At 39.6% G+C, this 22,407-nt stretch overlaps 1 protein-coding gene across 1 annotated transcript in view; it reads right to left on the reverse strand.

Annotated features, from left to right (window-relative positions):
• LOC140718740 (protogenin-like) overlaps positions 1-22,050 on the reverse strand; it is a 142,168-nt gene extending 120,118 nt beyond the window's left edge. Inside the window, exons 1-2 of the mRNA XM_073032840.1 lie at positions 21,930-22,050; positions 18,405-18,707 (exon numbers count right to left, since the gene is read on the reverse strand). Coding sequence (XP_072888941.1) covers positions 18,405-18,707; positions 21,930-21,996 — 370 coding nt within the window. The 5' untranslated portion in view covers positions 21,997-22,050. The remainder of the gene's footprint in view (positions 1-18,404; positions 18,708-21,929) is intronic.
• Between the last annotated feature and the right edge of the window lie 357 nt (positions 22,051-22,407).

Here is a 22,407-nt window from a genome sequence, read left to right on the forward strand (position 1 = left end):
AATACACTGATGGGTGTTGTATGCAGACCCCCAAATAGTAGTAAAGATGTAGTCTACAAATTACAATGGGAGATAGAAAATGCATGCCAAAAGGCAGTGTTACAGTAGTCGAGGATTTCAATACGCAGGTATATTGGGAAAATCAGGATGGTGCGGGATATCATGAACGGGATTTTCCAGAATGCCCTCGAGATGGCTTTTTAGAGCAGCTTGTGCTTGAGCCCACCAGGAGATCAGCGATTCTGGATTGGATGCTGTGCAATGAACCAGAATTAATTAGAATGCTTAAGGTAAAAGAACCTTCTGGAAGAAGTGATAATATGATCAAATTCACCCTGAAATTGGAGAAGGAGAAGCTAAAGTCTAATGTATTAGTTTTGCAGTGGAGTAAAGGGATTTACAGAGGCATGAGAGAGGCGTTGGCCAGAATTGATTGGAGAAGTACAGTGGCAGGGATGATGGCAGAGCAGCAATGGCTGTAATTTCTGGAAGCAATTCGGAAGGATATACATCCCAGAGGAAGAAGTATTCTAAAGGAATCCAAGGACACATCCATGGCTAACAAGAGAAGTCAAAGCCAAAGAGAGGGTGTATATTGGAGCAAAAGCTAGTGGGAAGTTGGAGGATTAGGAAGCTTTTTAACAAATATATCAACAGAAGTCATTAAGGTAAAGGTGGAACACGAACGCAAGCTGGCCAATAATATGAAAAGAGAACACCAGCAGTCTCTTCAAATACATTAAGTGTAAAAGAGATGAGAGTGGATATCAGATCACTGGAACACCATGCTGGAGATTAGTGAAGAGTTAGCCATGGGGTGGGGCAAGGAAATGGTAGACAATCTGAATAAGTATTTTGCATCAGTCTCCACTGTGGAAGACACTAGCAGCATGGTGGAAATTCCAGATGTCAGGGATAATGAAGTGTGTGAAGTTACCATTACAAACCGAAGGGTCTGAAGGTAGATAAGTCACCTGGGCCAGATGGTGTATACCCCAGAGTTCTGAAAGAGGTGGCTGAAGAGATTGTGAAGGCATTAGTAATGATCTTTCAAGAATCACTAGATTCTGGAATAGTTCCAGAAGACTGGGAAATTGCAAATGTCACTCCAAGCAGGGAAGGAGCAGAAGAAAGGAAACTATAGGCCAGTTAGTCCAACGTTGGAGTCGATTATAAAGGAAGAGGTCTCAGGGTACTTGGAGGCACATGATAAAATAGGCCATAGTCAGCATAGTTTCCTCGAGGAAGAATCTTGCCTGACAAATAAATCTGTTGGAATTCTTTGAAGAAATAACAAACAGGATAGATAAAGGAGAATCCCTTGATGATGTGTACTTGGATTTTCAGAAGGTCTTTTATTACAAGAAAGATTCAAGCATGAATAAAGCAGTGGGTGATTGGCAGGAGGCAAAGAGTGGGAATAAAGGGAGACCCTTCTGGTTGGCTGCCAGTGACTAGTGGTGTTCCACAGGGGTCTGTGTTGGGACTAATACTTCTTACGTTATATGTCAATGATTTGGATGATAGAATTGATGGTTTTGTTGCAAAGTTTGCACACAGAATATGAGGGGCAGGTAGTTTTGGCAAAGTAGAGACTACAGAAGCACTTTGATTAGGAGAATGGGCGAAGTAGGGCTGGTGGGATACAGTGTCAGGAAGTGTATGGTCACGCACTTTGGTAGAAGGAATAAAAGCGTAGACTATTTTCCAAATGTAGAGAAAATACAAACAAAACTGAGATGCAAACTGACTTGGGATTCCTTGTGCAGGATTCACTAAAGGTTAATTTGCAGGTTGAGTCATTGCTAAGGACGGCAAATGCAATGTTGACATTCATTTCAAGAGGACAAGAATATTAGAGCAAGGATGTAATGCTGAGACTTTCTAAAGCACTGGTAAGGCCTCACTTGGAGTGTTGAGAGTAGGTTTGGACCCCTTATCTTTGAAGAGCTCTGGGCCTGTACTTGCCGGGGCTTAGAAGAATGAGGAGTGACTTCATTGAAACCTATTAAATGGTGAAAGGCCTTGATAGAGTGGATGTGGAGAGGATGTTTCCTATGCTGGGAGAGTCCAAGACCAGAGAACGTGGCCTCAGAATAGAGGGGTGCCCTTTTAGAACAGATGAGGAATTGCTATAGGCAGATAACGGTGATTCTGTGGAATTCTTTCCTACAGGCAGCTGTGGAGGAAAAGCCTTTGTGTATATTTAGGCAGAGGTTGATATATATGTTCTTGATTGGTCAGGACATGAAGGGATATTGGGTGCGGGGGGGGGGCAGGAGATTGGAGCAGAGAGCAAAGTTGGATCAACCATAATGAAATGGCGGAGCAGACTCGACTGGCCAAAAGGCCCAATTCTGCTCCTATATCTTATGGTCTTAAATAAAGTAATTGCTTATACAAAGTTGGAGCAAAAGAACATCTCATAGATCACATTTCATCCAGAGTTGCCTGTCATGTTCACTCAATGAAACGCAGGAGGTTAACTGGTTAGATCTGCCTTTTAATGCTCATTAAGTCCACTAGATGGAAAACCCAGCTTCTCTTTCTTCAGCAGCTCATAAGTTTTGCTTGAGTGAAACCTACATCAGAGAGAAGGAGACTATCTGCTGTCATAGCACTTCATAGCTGACAAATGACACTGCTGATGGATTGTTCCTTAAATCCAAAACCAGTGCTCTCAGCAGTGATGTCAGGCCCCCTGGAAAATGGAAAACAATTGGATAAGCAAGTGGCAGGAAATGGGATCCTCAAAATAAGCAATTTACTCTGACAGTGAATACTTATATTTTCCAAAGTCTTATAAATTGCACATGCTCAAAACCACTCCATTCAAAATTACCCAGCAAGTGTTATTCAATTTTAAAAGTTTCTCTTTAGATTAAAAAGCACTTAAATGAGAAATTAATCATTGACAACTGTCCATTTCTAACCCGTGAATAAGTAGCACATAGTGCCATTGGCGTTTATTCAGGCTTAACAAAAAGGGGGAAGAAAAAGCTAGTTGCTTATCTGCCATCTGTGAAAATCAATACACATCAACATTAGATTGGGCACCAAGCAAAACATCAGCTTTCTCAGTGCTTATACAAAACCACATTTGTGACCATTCAACACAAGTTGCTGAGGAAAAACAGCCCACATCTATCTACATGAAAGAACAATATAACTTGGTTTTAATCACAGATCATTTCGCTGCCAATGAAAGATTTACTTACAAGATTTCCTAACAAGGTTTACTCAAATTAAATTATAATTTTTTTTCCCACTTGAATTATATTGAGTGGGTTAGCTTTTTTAAAAAAAATTGAGAGATTTTTATTTATTCTGTGATCATGTACATCATAATTAAGGACATCAAACTTACTGTTTCCTTGATGGCTATTTTTATGACTATTTCATTGATTGCTTTCTTTTATTTATTTATTGAGATACGATGCCGAGTAGGCCCTTCCAGTGTTATTGTAAAGTGCTTTGCTAACCACTACACCACCTATGATTCTGCTTTTATGGAAACTCAGGCATTGGTCATAATATTTCTTCACCACTAAAAGTGGCAACTCAAGCTAGCTATGATGTTTTGTGCAGGGGTGGCCCTCCAGTGATTTGCCAATGTAGTCATGTCTTCTTTTATGAAGCGAGTATCTGTGAGCAACTTTGTGATGAAAGCCACTGCATTCTGCCCTCAATTCACAATATAAAAAGGCATAAATGCACAGTAATCAGTTTCCAAAAATCCATTCCACTTAAGTCAATGGAACTGCATTTCAGAAGCAGATTTCAACAAATATATCTTTCTACATCGAGTGTTCAACACAACATTGCCAGGGATGAACACTGGTTTCTACCAATTGTTTTTGTGTTTTTTTTTAAATTACTGCAGATCACTAAATAGGAACAGGATGTGTAGAAGTTGCTGCCTCAGACTCTGATATCCAGATAACTGGGAAGATTGAGGCCATTTGTAAAGTCCTCAGCTGAGATCAACAAAGCAAGCAAAATCCAAGGGTTTCATCTTGAGCCACTTAGTACCACCCTGAAGTAAACCAAATACAGTGGCACACTTGATAATAATGCTATTGAAGGGGTTTTTAAAAAGGTCACAAACAAACATTTCTGCAAAATGCAAGGAGTACCTTCTCCATACAAGAATTTACATTTATATAGCACCTTTACTGAATAAAAGCACTGCAAATTTCAATGAAAACTTGATTGCAAGCCTCAAGACACAATGACATACTTGAAGGAGTTTTTCCTCCTGAGAAAAGTCAGGTAGAAAGGGGACATGGTCAAGGGAACGAACTCCAGTGCTTAAGGAGTTTTTCCTCCTGAGAAAGGTCAGGTAGAAAGGGGACATGGTCAAGGGAACGAACTCCAGTGCTTAAGAAGGAGTTTTTCCTCCTGAGAAAGGTCAGGTAGAAAGGGGACATGGTCAAGGGAACGAACTCCAGTGCTCCAGCTGATGACACCGCCACCAGCACGTTCAGAACTAGGGTGCTTCCCTGCTGAAGCACAGATCTTACTGGAGATACTTCAGCAGATTTTCTGCCAAGAGCAGATAGGGAAGAACAAATGAAAATCAGAAAAGGTGCAAATACTGGAAATCTGAACTTTAAAAAACTAAAACCAGAAAATGCTCTCAAACAATCAGTGTCTTTGCAAAGAGAAACTGACAGCAGTTTGTGTCCTTTCCTCAATGTCTGATGAAGGGCCATTGACCTGAACCATTAAATCTTCTATACAGAAGCTGCCTGACTTGCTGAGTACTTGCAGCATTTTGGTTTGTGTTTTATGTTGGAGAGAAATGAGGAGTCAGGGTTACCGAAAGGAAACCGATCCTTCCATCACCCAGCTGTGTATTAATCCAAATTTTTATCCTCACCAACTCCCCAGATTCTTCGTGCACTTAAGAGATTAAAATAGAAATGATAATTTAGAATTTAAATGCTGCTCAACCATGAGCCAATGTAGATGGCAAGAAGATTTAGTGTGAGACAGGTAGTGTTTTGGATGACCTTTCATTTTCCAAAATTACAATTTAGTAAAAGTAATACAAAAATAATGATGATCCAATTTTAAACAAATTCAGTGTTAAACCCACATGAAGAAAGCATTAGCTTTCAAATGTTATTTATCAATTTTAGTTATAATGCCAATGTTAGGCTATTTCAAAGTTAGAATATTCAGAAAAACTTACTTTTCTTTGCAAATGATCCCCTAATCATCCCTAAAATCCCTAAGCATTTTTATTCTATTCACCCAAATCGACAAAGTAGCTTGCCCCAGGAGCAGTCGAGCAGTTCGGTACTTTGGTTCACACTTTTGAACGGCTCTGATAAAATTCCGCAGTGGACAAAGACCAGAAAGCTGACTCCTGGCACCCTGCTTCCCTAATGAACACCACAATCTAAAGTTCAGCACAAGCACTGCAAAAGCTAAGGCTACTGCCTTTTTCTGACTCCACCAGAGTTCATTTTGCAGTGGAATGCTGCCTGCTCCTCCACAAATCAGAGCAGATTCAAAAGGATCATTTTATCACTTCATATGCAAATTGCCATAAACCTACGACACGCTGTGATCAAGGGAAATAGAGAGTGCCAAGCAGACAGAGTACACATACTACATGACAAGCAGGCAGGATGTCTTTTGGCTGGTTAGTGACTTAGTAAATCCCATCTAACCTGAACCGTCAACACAGCGACAATCGCTCTGAGCAAACATAAACTACCCCAAGGAAAGACATTTTTTTGCCCCTTTAACGATGGGTCTTTCTGATTAGCAAAGAATTAATTACAGTTTAAAATTTCAACTCCTAGGAAAAGAAACCATTCAATCAAGCTATTTTTATTCAACATGGATGTTTCTCAAAAACAGATCCCATATAAAGTGCTCCAATTCATGACTGTGCTAATAGAATAAACTAATTTAATCAAAGAAAGATGCAGCTGATCATTTGTTGCTAAGGTGGCCAGCTAAAGCCTGCTAGAGTTCACTGACCACTGCCAAAAGATAACAAAGCCAATTCTCCAATGAATAGCCTGGCCCCAGAATCTAGGGTCACTGGGGTAGCCCCACAAAGGCTTTGTGGCAGCTTCTAAATTTTCAAGTTATTGTGTTGACCATCCTATCATTTTAAAATGTCAATGCTCTGCCACAGAGACAAGGCACTGACTTTCCCTCAGCTCTTTTGTTCAGAAGAAAAGGTTTCCAGAACTTGGTAGAAATCACATCAGGGACACACATTTTATCAAAAGGATGCTAAAATTAACTAATTGTTAATTTAACGCTGAGCAGTGCATATTTTCCCACTTTTACTGTCCTACAACTTATCACCTCATTTATATCAAATTGTAGAAGTAATTGGCTATGAAGAATAATTATTACATTATTTAATTTCATTTCTGTAAAGTTGTGATAAAATCTTAGGCCACAGTCAGCTTTAACAGCTTCCAGAAAAACATCTTAGCAAAACAAAACTCTCTTCTCCCAGCTGTCAAACACATTTATTCTCAGGATAATTTACTATCATATAACCAGTACCTTCAACGGTTTCTGCTACATACAAAACAGATCTCCACAGCAAAACCAAACAAGACTGCAGAGGCTGGAAATCTGAAACTAAAACACAAAACAACACACACAAAATGCTAGAGGAACTCAACAGACCAGGCAGCATCTATGGAAAAAGTACAGTCAACGTTTCGGGCCGAGTGCCTTAGGGCTGAGACATTCAGTCCTACCGAAATGTCAGCTGCTTTCTCCCCCCATAGATGCTGCCTGGCCTTCTGAGTTCCTCCAGCATTTTGTGTGCTACTTGGATTTCCGGCATCTACAGATTTTTCTCTTGTTTGTGACAAAAAACACAAAATGCCGGTCAGACAGTACCCGTGGAAGGAAAAAAAACTTTTCTGATGACGAGCCTCAGATCTGAAATTGGTATTTCTCCTTCCACAAATTCTCTAAACCATCCTATCTAGAATTAGTGCATTTTTAAAGATGATTCTTTGTTATACAAAATCACAGAGATGAAATACAGCACATGCAACGTATCCTCTAGAACTCTGCTCTGTAAACCAGAGAATCACACTGTCTCCATGTGTCTGTTCATTGATTCTATTCATGTCAAGGTAGATGGAAAGTTGACTGCTGTACAGGGACAAAGGTATACCTTGGCATAAAGTCCTGTAGATTTGGACATGTCACAGCTGCCTAGCTTAGAAATTTATTCAAAAAGGCCATCTACTAATGTACCCTTTGAAGTACAGTGCCAGTGAGTCTGTCCTCAGCAGTGACAAGGAAGGTAATAGAGACAGACTTTTAACATTCTGGAGTCAAGTACTTGTTCAAAATATTCACACCATGCAATTCCTATTTCTGCCTAATTGATATTAATTGTTAATGTAACAGTAATTTAGATTTTATACAAAGACTGCACTAGCTATAGACAACACATCAGGAACGACAGCGCTTCTCCCTATAGATGCTGCCTGGCCTGCTGTGTTCCACCAGCATTTTGTGTGTGTTGACATTACTTTAAGTAATGGGTTGAGATTGGACTCCAGCACAAAGCAGAAAAGGGTGCTATACAACATTCATTAATGCTGTACCATCCATGTTTACGTCAGACCAGTTTTTGTCTTTAAATCAGTGGTTTCATTTTAATAGTTTGCATGTCTACAGTGAATGACAGAGTTACAGCTTAATGCTTTTTCATTGAATTCATTTGTATCCAGATTTCAAAATGCAGGGAGAATATTACCACAGCATAGTTCGATGGTCTGATGAATGATTTAACAAAGCTTGACGGTTCCAGTTTTTGCCCATGGCTGAATGACATACATAAGCTTTATACATAAATTGATGAATGCCTGTCATTGTGTGGATAAACTCAATGACTGCTATAGAGGCGAAGCAGCGATAACACAAGTTTTAGCCTACAGGCTATGTTACACTTATTAAGCCAACAAAGATGAGAGAGTTTTCAAAGAAAAAAACAATTTAAAAATGAGTACAGTAACTCAAATTATGTGTGTTAAGTCAATGTTATGCAGCTCTCAAGAGTGATCGTGATGCTGGTTAGGAAGTACACCACTGTGCCATGCTTTGCTTTTACACCCAACTTCAACTTCACATGTCTCATACTTTTGCAAAAGTGTCAGCATTCTAAACGGAAGCCATTTTTCCTGGGGAGGGCAAAAGGTTACACTGATTAAGTGTCAATGACCCTATGAGTGCTCAGAATTCAAAGTAACCTGATAGCCCAAGGCTATGAAAAATTCAAGCTAGGTATCCTGTCATCTGACTGTTCTAGTCTTATGAAGCTCTTTGGTGAGCAGATAAAACTAAATAAGAGATAATTACCCAGCTGGAAATAAATGAAAAAAAATCCCCCCCCCCCCCCCACAAACAGACAAACAAACATTGCCAGTAGAACCTAGCTAGAATCTATGCACTGAATGAAAACAGGAGAATTGACATGTTATCAATATCATGATTTTTGTTTTTGCTGTCAAAAACTTACAAGGTTGATAGTATACTCACTGGTCCAAAACCAATTAAACACTCAATGAATTTTGTCACAACTGGTGATAATGATTTCTTTTTCAACCTTTCTGAAAACAAGCTGATTACCTACAGTAACAACACCCTCAGGTCAGATCAGGTAAAACAATCTAACTAGACATATTTACCAAATCAGTTTAAAATTTCCATTTCCTATTCTATTCACCTAGGCCTCAATCATAAATTGAGGCCTAGGTGCCACACTCAAGCCGAAATTGGACAGTTACACTCGGAGGTGCACCAGAGTATATGGGTTCAGTGCTGAGATTCAGTTCACTGACCATTTTTAGCCACTAGTCAGGAAACTTTCATTATCTTAGTCTTGGAAACGGCACTGTGCCAGGTTCTATCTGTACCCAGAGTTGCAAACGATGGGTCTAGCCCTGTTGTTACACAACATTCCAGTTAGCTGGATGTTACCACATCACCCATCCTTCATGGAGAAGTTCTTCTGGACAAATACCTTTGACCACAAGTCCATCAGGAAGCGGTCACAGAACATCGTGCAGAAGGACTCAATGGACACAGTGGGGTGGTTCCATGAGCAGACTGTCCAGACTATCAGGCAGAGTGCCTCTTTGCCAGACCTACCAACAAACATCTAGACCTTGCCTGGCAGCCAGTGAGAGGGACTCTCCCAGTCAAACTTTCCCACGTACCCGAAGCATCACTCTCACCAGGTCTGTACTGTAGCAGGGAGACAAGCGCTCACCTCTTTGCAGATTATGTTTGCAAAGAGGGTGTGGAGAAAAATGCAAGGACTTGTTTCACAGTTCATCCCAAGCAGCTGCATACCAGTGGACTCTCTGATCTATGGGCTGTTCCCAGAGTCGAACACACACACAGACAAACATCAAGTGCTGATGGAAGATCATCAGCTCAGTGAAAGATGCCTTTTGGTCTGGCCGAATATTGTTGGTCTGTCAGCATAATCGAGATGACCGTAGAGGAATGCTGCCGACTGGCACTTCTCAAGCTGCAGGGACTGAGGGACACACTGAAGCGTTGGTGCAGCCACCACATGGGCTTATTAAGGAAGGACTGCAGTATAAGGTTCTTCCACTATGGACAGGGTGACAAAGCCTCTCAATTATTACAGTGGTGTACAAACCCAAGCGGCCATTTAAAGAAATTTAATCGAATGCTACTTAATGCATTGTCTATGATGTAAAAATGAAAAGGCATTGTATAGATTATAATTATAAATAATTTTTATTACAAGTTTATTTTGATAAAATAAATTATAAAGATAAGTGAGAGGTGGTTTCCCATACGCTGTTTCCCTGTTTTTCTTAAAAAGAGGCCGGATTTCAAAGTAAAACCAACTCTTCAAACAAGCTTTCAATATTCTGTGCTGCTGAACTGAGCTGGGATAGGCTGAGGTACCTTTCACAAACAGCTCTCCTTTAGGTGAGGCATATAAAGTAACAGTTTAGATCCATACCTACACAGACAAAGAGCCACTTTCTATTCTGTGTGCCTCTATGATTCACAATTATCACCCAAAATTTCACTGGGGGAAGAAAGGTGCAGGAGATACGAACTTTTCTTGTTCCTGTTCCACATTATTGAGTGCAGTTGACAGTATTTTAAGGAGCAAGGGTCAGCTAATATAAGAATTCTAATTCAAATCAACAGTTCATTTTCCAAACCAGTGGAGTAAACGGGGACAGAATTCAACAATTCATGGAAGGGTTTCAAACAGAATGAGACTTTTGGTATCATTCCACAGCTCTGGCAATACTCGTCTCCATTTCTTTAACTAATGCCGCATTATACTGTTACATCTAATACAATTAAACCAGAATAATCCATCTTTCAAGTACATTACACATCACTTCGACCAGTCTTTGAACACTGTCTCACTAAAAGGATTAAAACCATCCATAATTATTTAGCTAAAATTAGTTTCCAAGAGTGGATAACACTGACACTCCAGCTCTTAAAACATCTTGCAAATTAACAAAAAGCCATTTGTAAATGATAACATGTTGAATAATTAACAGTAAACCCCCTTCAAAATATGTTTTCCTCAACTGTAAAAACATTTCTGTACCCTACCAAAAAGGTAGGCAAAACTAACACAAAAGGTCACAAACAGACTTTGCTTTCATCCCAAGCAAGTGCAGATTTTTTTAAAATTAATTGTATTTGAAATAGCACACAAATGATTATTAAAAACCCAAGGCATTGCAAAGAAGGCCAGATGAATAAATGGAGAATCTCTCATTTAGCAGAGTTAACATCAATGTAGTTTATTATCCATCTGAAACACTCTCTGCATTTTATCTTTCTCTGGCCACTAATCCAGAAACAGAGGCATGTTCTCCAAGAAACATTTTATTTCGAATCCATAACAGATGGTGGCTGAACAAATTAATTTATCTACATTTGACGACTGGGGCAGGGGTAGAGGTATGATTGTATTGCAGATATTCCCTTGGTTTTTATCTCTTGGGTTTAAACTGAGTTCAGTGAAGGTCTCCACTATCAGGTGGTTCCAGAGACTAAAATGAAGTGATCGCAGCCCTGGATTAGAACTGCTCAAAAGGAAGACAGCTGCCCAAGCTGGGAATCTAGCTTCTGAACAGAAAGAGCTACATCAGTAAAGAGGAACATTTTATTACCTTTCATTAGAAAGGTAATGCAAGATCATTGAACATAGTGTACTGAGTATATCTAGCATTCCAATCCGATCCCTAGTTGATGTGGAGAATTGTAAAACTGCCGAGATTATGCAGATGAGGGTAGAAAAAGGTTCAAATGCAGAATGTACGCTGGTTGAGCTGATGGGCCTATCTTTGCTGTCTATTTAATGTAAAGGCTGTTCTTTGAAAATGGTGCTGAAACCGGAACAGCAGCACTGCCCAGTTGTTCAGAGCAGCATGGTAACATGGCGGTTAGCGCAATCTCTTGACAACCCCAGTGATCGCTAACTGAGGTTCAATCCTGCCGCCGTCTGTAAGCAGTTTGCATGTTTTCTCCATGGAAGTGTGTGATTTCTCCCTCCGGATGCTATTGTTTCCTCTCACATTCCAAAGGTATACGATTGGGATAATGAACCGTGGGTATGCTATGTTGGTACCGGAAACACGGCAATACTTGCAGGCTGTCCGCATCTGATTTGATTTGAAACGAACAACGCGTTTCACTGCTATGCGCATGTGACAAATAAAACTAATCTTTATCTTTTTTTTAAAAATGAAAATCAAGAAGGGAAATGCGGTTGGTAACCATGCTTTGCTGTGAATCACCACAAAAGAGGCAAAAGTTTTAAATCCCAACAGGCACCATACCATCCAAGAGGAAATTAGATTTGTTATTACAACAAGCAAGTGCTTCTGACTCATCTTCACATTTAATCTAATAATTCAATCTATATGGCAGTTACTAATTCAGTTTGCAGTACAAGATTACAGCTGTTTTAAATTAAAATGCACTGCATAAACAGTGACGATGGTTGCCTCACTGTAAATAGAACAGTCCAAAAAGAAAATCAATCAGCACCTTATGCTTCTAGTTTTAAACCAATGCAAGATTAAAAAAATACTCAGCTATTCGAAATCAGTGTCACTTTGCTGTCCTATTTCACAGCACAGCACCTTCATTAGGATCAAATGGAAGACAGCACTAACTATAGCAAAATAAACAAGAACATTCAACTCAACTGCTCCCAGCAGTTTACAAGTACAACTTCTTTAATAAATCAAATTGCAAAACAATGAAAAAAGACAAATCAAAGGACACTGGAGCAACTCAAAGTTTACTGATGTCCAGATGAAGTGTCTCAACCTGAAATATCAGCTATCCATTTCCCTCTGTAAATGCTGCCTGACTCACCAACTTCCTCCAGTGCCTTCTTTTGTGTTGCTCCAGATATCAGCAACTGCACGCTTTTGAAAATGCAACCTCTATTTGGTAATTTCTTCCAACCAACACTCATTTGTCAGATTTTCTTGCTATCTCAACAGTCCTTCAGTAACTCTGTCGATTGACTTCAATAGTGGACCACACTAGATAACCTTCACAGTCTTCGAATGCCAATGCTTTATTGGAACATTAAAAGTTAACCTTTAATATGCAGTCAGAAATACAATCCACTGTTGTATTTTGTAAATGAGGTGTCCATTAAGGTAAGTAACCACAAGAGGAGTGGTCTAGATGTCACATCCTGGTTACTTTGGCCTCCACTTGTGATAAAACTATACTTGGAACTACATCACATTATACAATTTCCTCTATCCATAAAACTCCCCATAATTGGAACAATTTTGTGCTTTGCATCCATTTCCAAATGACTGAGTTCCACTTGCAGAAGTATATTTCACACAACCTTTGAAACACAACACAATGTAAACAGACCTAGTGTGTGTTGTGTTATATTTCAAACCTAACAAATTTGGATTTCATTTCACATAATTCTCCTACAACTCTTGCCACTTCAATAGCAGGAGACCTTAAAGATCAAACCCATTGCCAAACTGGATTGTTTCCAAACTCTTCAAATGAGTGAACACTGGTTTTGAATGAAACCCACAAAGATCTGTACCCCAAACACTAGCACAAAGCTTATCAGTATATAGCAGCAAGTATACTGATAACAAGGAGGGTAGATAATCTTGTTGAAGTCTACCTTGTATACTAGACACCAGGCATCTAGTCTCTCCTCCAAGCATCCATTTTCCCTCATTACATAATTAAGAGATTGAGCCACTTAGATAGAAATTGTTTCTTTTTGAACCCAAATTCATGCCAGAAAAACCTACATGTGCATAAATTTACATTTTACATTGAGTTTATTTCAATCTGATTTTCTTCAAACTCTGCATTTCCTAAATAATTTAAATCATTTTATCTCAATTCTTCCCATAAAATTTCCCAAGTATCTCTTTAAAATCAATAGATCAAGTTGTTAAATTATCAAGTTCTTAGAACCCCTGCACAAACACAACCAAAAGTCAAACTATTGCTTTTATTATGATCAGAGAGACAAAGGGGCCAGAACAAATTCTTTTCTCTAGACCGCTGGAGTATTAGAGTGCAAAACAATTGCAGCAGCATAACCACCGGCAGTCTTCAGTAAGCTGCCTCACAATTAAAGAAGGGCAATTTAGACACTTAGTCACACACCGACTTTTGGCAGGACATCGAGCCACATGCAACAGTGGGAATACAGCTGGAAGATACACACATTAGACACTTTGCCCTCTCTGCATTTCTCAAGTACTTGTAAATTTCAATGGTTTTAGACAGAAGAGGCAAAGCTGCCTGTAAAACACAGACAGGTTGATCACCATTAAGTTGAACATTAAGCATTTCCCAAACCAAACCAACTACTATCAATAATATGTATAAGTACATGCTGAAGAATTCAGTGAAGACCACATTGCAGTGAGTGGCAACTACAGTGCCTTAGAAAAGCATTCAGCCCCCACTACTATATTCATATTTACTGTCACATTTTCTAAAATTGAAATATATTGAAGTAGGATGTTTGAACTACTCTACAAAACGTTGTCCCTCATGTCAAATCAAAATAAAAATTCCAAAACCTATCAACTTACTAAAAATTAAAAACCAAAATTGAGAGACTGGAAAAGAATTCATCTCTTTTGCTAACTTTCCTCAGGCGCAATATTGAATATTACCTTACCAACTCACCCAATTTGTTGATGTAGAAAATTGAAGTATCACCTATTTTCAATGAATCCGTAAAAATAAATACCTCCTCTCTCCAAGATCCAGCAGTATGGCAGATTTTCAACAGACCAAACCAAAATGAAGCCAAAAGCATTCAAGACTCAAGTAAACAGGTATATGAAGGAATTTATGGTGGAGGGTTATATGGGAGGCAGGGTTTAAGGGTCGGCACAACATTGTGGGCCAAATGGCCTGTACTGTGTTGTATTGTTCTTTGAAACAATAATAGGGAAGCACAAATCTGGGGAAGGGTACAAGAACACCTCAAAGACACTCAGGTGAAAAAGTGGTAAAAATATGAAAGCACAGCCACACTGCCTAGGTTAGGCTGCCCCTCGAAACTTAGTTACCAGAGAAGAATGGCACTTGTGAGAGAGCCTACAGTGGCACCAACAGTTACTTTTGAGTGAGCTGCAGAACTCAGTGACTGCAATTGGAGACAAGTTCATGGCTCCACAATCTCTAAGGCCTTGCACAAAAAGGGTATTTATGGAAGAGTGGCAAAGAAGAAGCCCTGGCTAAAAAAAAAAGCATATTCCTGCTTGTAAAGTCTTTACAAAGTGTCACTTCGAAGATATTGTAAAGATCTGGAAGAAGGTCTTGTGATCAGATGAGACTAAAGTGGAACTTTTTGGCCTCAACAAGTGATACATATGTTATAAATCTAATGCTACACATCAGCCAGGTAACACTATCCCTACTAGAAAGTGTGGTGGAGGTAGCTTCCTGCCATGGGGATGTTTTTTTTCAGGGACTGAAACACTGGTCAGGATTGATGGAAAGATGAATACAGAGATCTTGGATAAAAACCTACTAGTCTCTGCCAGAAACCTGAAACGGGGGAGTAAGTTCATCTTTCAACAGGACAAGGACCCAAAGCACACTGCCACAGCAACCACAGAGTGGCTCCAAATGAGAAAATTGATGTGCTTCAATGGCTCTGCGTCTTGACCTTAACCCAATCTCTGGTAAGAACTCAAGATTGCTCTCCCCCATGCTCCCCAACTAACCCAGCACAGCATGAGCAATTGTGCAAGGAATGGGAAAATCTTACTCCATCATGTTGTGCAAAGCTAACAGAGACTTATCCAAAAAGACTACTGGCTGTAATGGCTGTGAGAGGTGGTTCAGCTAAGCACTGAGCAAAGGAGGATGAATACTTTTGAACTGCTGATACTTGCTTTCGAATTTTTAGTTTTTCATACTTTTACAAAATTTTTTTTTTGGGGGGGGACTTCACTATGAGAAAAAGGAGCATGTGATTCACAAATAAAAATTCTCTGTTAAATTGAAAATTTAATAGAGACACTTAGTCTTTTAGAGACACTTTTACCTGGTTGTAACCCTCATTTATGTGAACAAAGCAGTGGGGGCTGAATACTTTTCAAGGCACGATAAGCGCTATAATTCGAGTTTAACATGAGCCAGTTCAATATTCACGGGTAATGGAAAGAAGATTTTGCATGTGCACTTTCATGTATAGAGTTAGAAGTATAACATGTCAATACTCACAGTCTGCAAAAATGTTCATGCAACATACAAAATGTTTTCATTACCAGTGAAAAGCAAAACTAGAGTGTACAAAGCTGCAACAGTAAACTAATGAACTCGACACCATCAACTTTGGTTAATGAAAAAGATACTCTCTACAGAAGTCAATTTAAACATACTTAAATATAATTGTTTTAGAAAATAATAAGACTGTCCTTTTTACAAATCAAACCTTCATAATATATCTTTCCAAAACTTGCAGTGTTAAGGGAACAACAATAAACTCCTTCAGCAAAAGAACAAGGTGGCATTTATGATCTGCACTGCAAGTTTGGAACTGGCTATTTTAATTTTCTGTCATTTATAAAAAAAATCTAATATTCTCTAAAAATCAGAGCAAGGATTATTTACAACACTCCTTCCCTGCAAACATATTCCTTATCAATAGCAAAGGACTGTTCACTTGTAATCTTATTCAGACCTGAAGCAAGCCATTTGGGAACTCGATTGTTCAGTTGACATTTTCCCCAGCTGGGTGCCTCACTAAGAACAGAACAGCAGTGAAAAATAACTTTCTATTGTCTCCTAGCTACAAGAAGAAAATCGATTAAGTAAACAATTGTCTCTTCATATCTCTTATAGTTTCCTAAATACTGTACTCAAAATTCCTTCAAGGGAAATCTAGAAAGCAAAAATTAGTTAAATTCTTCTACGCATGGGTGAACAACAGAAAGCAGAGCCTTAAGGGCTTTGGAGCTAGAAACTGTCCCTAAAGACCTGCTGTGATGTCCTTATATGATAAGACTCCACAGTAACACTAAAGGCAAGCCATACCATTCGCTGCATTCCTTAAGAACAATTCCTGGCAATCACAAACTTTGTGGAGGAACAACATGAAAGCTACGGACAATGAATAAGGGTCATCTGCTCTTTATCACAGGGCTAAACCTCATCCTGCATAGCCTATAACCTTTTAACCCAAAGAATTCTTAATTTGCACATGAATAATCAATTTCTCAACCACGGTGCAAATAACAGCTTCAAACTTTGGAAAAAGTGACACCTTCCTGTGTGTTCAGTTCTAACACTTCTTGGGTGAACTAATTAAAAGTTTTAAATGCTTTACCAGACATTATACATCTGTGATAAAGGATAACCTTTCCTGCAACGCTTTAAGAAGCTATTCATATACCCCACTGCCAACTTTGCTTGGAATGCATTTTCTCCCTCCCAGATTAAAAACTTGCGATTTCACAGCTTGCCATAAATGGTTTCTGCATGACTGCAATCTCAATTTAATAATTAAGGTCATATCCTTATCACAGGAGGCTGGAAATACAGATTTTACTATTATACGTGTACCTTAGTGCTCACCTTATTGATTTTTTTTACCTTGTTAACCGAAAGCAAAGTACAATAGGATAGGAACTGTTTTAAACAGATTTTTTTCAATCTGAGTCTGAATAACAAGAGTTATCACAGCAATATCATATAAAAAACACAGCAGCCAAACTTGGCCCTCAATACTTGGCAAAGTTGATGCTGTGTTAAAAGTTTTACAGCTGTGAATAACTACAGCTGACAATCTTCATGTAAAAGCTGAACAAACCTAGGATATTAAACTCATTAAAACCATCCCAATTTTACCCCCTCACTAGAATTTCTAAATACCTTAATCTGCCCGAGATAAATTCAGTGAGAACAATCAGATCCATAACTTTCCTGCTCTATGACATCATTGATCATTTAAATTGAAGAGACTTCTTAAACTTTAGTGGACAATTATAAAAGTACTTTAAAATCATGTGACATGGTTATCATTGCCAATTAAATTCATGTTATTCATATCAACTAGAAATTACTCAACAGGGTTACAAGGACCAGAGATGAATTCTACTTGTTCAAACATTTTAAAATCCTCATCTTATCTCATTCTAGTAAATGTGTTCCAGAATAAAGTTCAAAATGACTATGACATTAATCTGAATACGACAGTTCCACAACTTTAGAAATCTACATGGCCACATTTCCATTTCCCCTCTCGTATTTAAGCAATTACCGGCTTTGTACATTGAATTTGCCCAGATATACCACACTCTGAATATTAATGCCAGTAAAAAACATACATCTTATAGATTAAAACAAGACTACTAGAGTGTCATATAAAAGGCTCCAAACTTTGAGAAACGAGAGGCAAACTTTAACACTACCCTCAGTAAAAGATGCTATTTAAAAAGAAACAGGACTTAAAGATTTAACATACTTTACTTTGTTAGTTGGGTAAAGCAAACAAACAAAAAAAAATCACTTCACCAATTCCAAATTTGTTTGCACACCTTATAAACCAGTGCTAACCAGAGGAAATCACCTCCACTTCTTCAATGTGAAAGCAAATAAATCACAATCCCCTTATATTTCAAAGGTTAAACAATTTCCATTCAATTCAAATAGAATGACACGTTTGACAAGTGACATTATCTTTCTAATCCATGTTCCATTGAAGATGCAATTCCAGTAACAATCTGATATACCACTCTCAACTCCATTCTACTCAGTTTTATTGTTTATAAATGTGCCTGTGTGAGAGACAAATGTATACAATAACTCAATTAGGATGTTTTTTATTAGCAAAATCCAAGGAATGTACTTACTGGCCACGGAGAGGTGGGATTTCTGACTCAGAATGGCTCCATATTTATTTTGGGCTAAACATTCATAGTAGCCTTCATCTGATCGTTCTCCTCTACGATGTTCAACCTCAGTGATGTAAAGTGATCCATTTGATAAAATGTACGTCCGCTCACTATCCACCAACCTCTGCCCATTTTTTAGCCACACAATGGTAATTGGAAGCTCTCCATGAGCCTGGCAATCAAGAACCACAGGGTCTTTCCTCAGAGCAATAACATCATGTGGTTCCCTCATGAAAAAAAGCTCAGTGAAGCACCAAATACCTGGGGGGAAATAAAACACAAAAACAAAAAAAGTATTAATATTTATTGTGTTTGGCAAGAGAAAAAACCTCCCTACAGCAACACACTGATCATGTGCACTAATGAAAAATGAAACATGGCAAAAATGTTTGACAGTGTTTTGATAAACTCTGTACATTTTTCTCCTGTTTCATGGATGTCTGTAAAGAGTAAGAATTTCAGGTTGTATACTGTATACATTCTCTGATATTAAATGGAACCATTGCTGCTAAATATTGGGAATTTCACCTTAAATGAATAATATGAAGAATCTGGAATCCAACTGTCACCCTAAATCCAACATTTCTCCTATTTCTCCTCATCCTAGATCCTCCAGTTTGGAAACTTTGTCCTAGTTAAATAGATTAAAATCCATCAGCTCCTAATTAGCTCCAGCATCTCACTTTTATCTCAATTCCATCTCCATCAGAGCAATAATGAAATCCCATGTCTGTTCATCTCTTGCTGAATAATGCTACTGACTACAAATTTACTTATTGAGACGCAGTGGGGAACAGGCCCTTTTAGCCATGCCACCCAGCAATCCCCGATTTAATCCAAGCCTAATCACAGGACAATTTACAATGAGCAACTAATCTACCAGCCGATACGTCTTTGGACTGTGGGAGAAAGCTGGAGAAAACCCAGGAAAATGTTGAAACTCCTTACAGGCAATGGCAGGAATTGAACCCAGGTAGCTGGTGCTGTAAAGTGTTGTGTTACCATGTGCTACGCTACCATCTGGTATGGGGCGATCTGGTGATGATGTCAATAATTCACTAACCCCAAATCTGCCTATTTTACAATTACTAAACAAGTGATACATACTTTGGAGTTTTTATTCTTCTCTTCCCTTACACCTTCTCACTACCATGAGCTGTAAAATTCTGTTGCTGTGATTAATTTAATAGACCAAATAATGTGTTTAATTTTGTTATACTAACAAAGTCTCCACTTAATATCTGAGCTATCCCCTCCCCCACGCTCCCAGCAACCCGAGGAACTTCCCAGTACTGAGGAAGGCTCTGAAGGCTCTTTGAAATGAAACTTTAGCTGTTTCTCCTCCCACAGATACAGCCCAACCTGCGCAGTATTTCCAGCATTTTCAGTTATTTTGGTGTCACAGCACACACAGGTACGAACCAAGCGAAGCCTCAATTCTTCCAAGATCCAGGATCACTCATTTATAACAAATCTTCAAATGGGTGATGGGGAAATCAGTATTGCAAGCAACCAGGAGCGCCTTAAACTAGGAAGCTGAAGGTACCAAGTGCCGAATCGCTACAGCCACAACTTCCACAGACGACAAAAGGGCAATGCAAAGTACAAACAAAATCACACCGCCACTGCACCGATGGAAAATCACTGCAGGGCGCTCCACAATGGCGGTAACCTTTTATTGAGCTTTTATGGGGGGGGGGTAGAAAACTCAATTAAAATCAGAATTTAAAAAGGACAACACTTGTAAAATCGTGTTATTATTTTGATTCTAAACACCAGGTCCGTGGAAGAGACTTGGTCTAATCTGAAGTCGCCACCGGTTGCCATACAGGCAGGACTTCGCACAAGATGTTTGCTAATTTTACAAGCTTGTCAAAAAGGAGTTTGAACAGGCGAAGTCGTAAAAGTCTGATTTTACGAGAAATCATTAGCAACGGGCTGCCCGTGTGTATCAATAAGCTCTCGTCGCCTGATTTTTTTTAAAAGCTTCCCACTCTTTTTAAGCTCATCTCGACTAACCACGTGTAAAGAACTGAGTACCTCTACTTTGGGCACAACTCTTCAAGCACAAACATCCAAGGACAGTCATCTACAGAAGCGCCACTTCGGCCTGACGATGCAACTCGAAAGGCTTTCAAACAGTTCTTCAGCCGACCATCAACTCAAGGGTGCTGACTGACTGGGTTACGTGCATGCGATCAAGCCCTGCCATTTATTTCCATTAAACACGCTCCTCCAAAGAGTTCAGTACAGCGGTTTTTCAAAAAATTCTGTTGTTTGTTGTTTATTTTAACAACGCAGTTTTGCAAATCTAGCAGTTATGCTGCAGTCAGCCTAACTTCGCAGAGATCAATGTACACGTCGGGGAGGGGGGGGGGGTAGTGACCTCAGGAGGGGTAAAAATGTTTTGATATATAATGTATTTTTAATTTGTCGTGTATTTGTCAGCATTAAGGTGACAGCAGTTGGAAATCGGTTAGAGGTCTCGAGTGAATTTGAACATACGTGATCGAGAAGAGCTCACATCAACTGATCAATTCTCTCCAATACTCCCTCCCGGACTTGAATTAATCAGTTCAGGTTCTTGGATGCAAATGAATCCTTCCGTTAAAGACAATATAACGCGACAGGAGATCACACAGAGCAGTTGAAAAGGGAAAAAAACACCTCGCTTCTTTCCCCAAGACAATTTCTCGCGTCTTCAAAAGAAAGTTTGCCAAGAACCTCAAACATTTTTAAAACTAAAAAGATAACTTTTCGCTTTGGAATACATTTATCTCATTAACGTTTGGCTTGTATTTAAAGCGACCCTCAACAATGTTTACTAATACCAAGCGTGTGCTCCACATCAATAAGACACCTCATTAACTCCTGCAGTTGGGATCAATTCACCATATAATTTCAGGGGAGCAAATATCCAAAACAAGATGCTGTATTGCTCCATGGTGGAAAAATAATCAACCCGATGAAGAGGAGTCGGCGTGGCCAGAGACCCCACGCTGTGTCGGAGGGGGTGGGGAGGGGCATTTGCTCTTATCTCACTAAGTGAATGGGAGAAGGAAAAGCGAAATAAATAAATACACGTGGATCAGACGCGGCGCCAATGCGTTTGTAACAAACACTGTAACAAGCAACTCGACTCAACTTTTGCAGCAATGTAACTTAAGGTGTGCATGAATGCGGCGGACAACACAAAAGCTCGTCTGTGCGGACACTGCCGGCCATTAAGTGTCTGCAGAGATGAGTAACCCCCCCCCCCCCTTCTCTGAGTACACCGCCAACACATTTTTGCACCGACAAGCAACTCCCCCACCTTACCGGGTTTCGACCCCCACGATCTACATCTGGAGTTTTCCTTGGAGTAGTTGAGCCCCGCCACAATGGCTGGAGAGGTTAGGGCCAGGTATGACACTGCGGACATCAAAGCTCTTTATCCAACACTTACTTTTTGTTAGCCACAAAAAAGGGAAAATACCCACTCACCTGAAAAATGGAGCAGCAAAACTATCAGCACTGTCCCAGCACAAGTCCTCCGTTTAAAAATCGCCATTTAATCCTCTTTCTTCACTCATACTAGGCTCCCCCACCCGCCCCTACACAAACTCTGGTCTCTGATCTGCGGCAGCTCCAGATGCCTCTGCCCTCACTCAGCGCGGACTCGTTTCTGGCGGAGCACGCACATGCGCAGCAGTGCTCCGGCCAGCCGAAGCACAGGACTCCGCGGCAGCGGCAGCGGCAGCGGCGCGCGCTCTACTTTCCGGCCGAGAGTTGAGCGGGAGCTCCAGGTGAGGGAGCTTCCAAACGGGGCAGCTTCAGCTATAAAGTGGCTCATTATTGCCACATGCAGTGAAAAACTTGCCTTCCATCCATACATTACACCAGTGCATTGAGATAATGTGGTGAAACAGTATCAGGGCATTATAAAATGTGATAATTGCAGGAAAAGTGCAGGGCAAGTAGA

Source organism: Hemitrygon akajei, chromosome 30, assembly GCF_048418815.1.
Source record: "Hemitrygon akajei chromosome 30, sHemAka1.3, whole genome shotgun sequence".
NCBI classification, from domain to species: Eukaryota; Metazoa; Chordata; class Chondrichthyes; order Myliobatiformes; family Dasyatidae; genus Hemitrygon; species Hemitrygon akajei.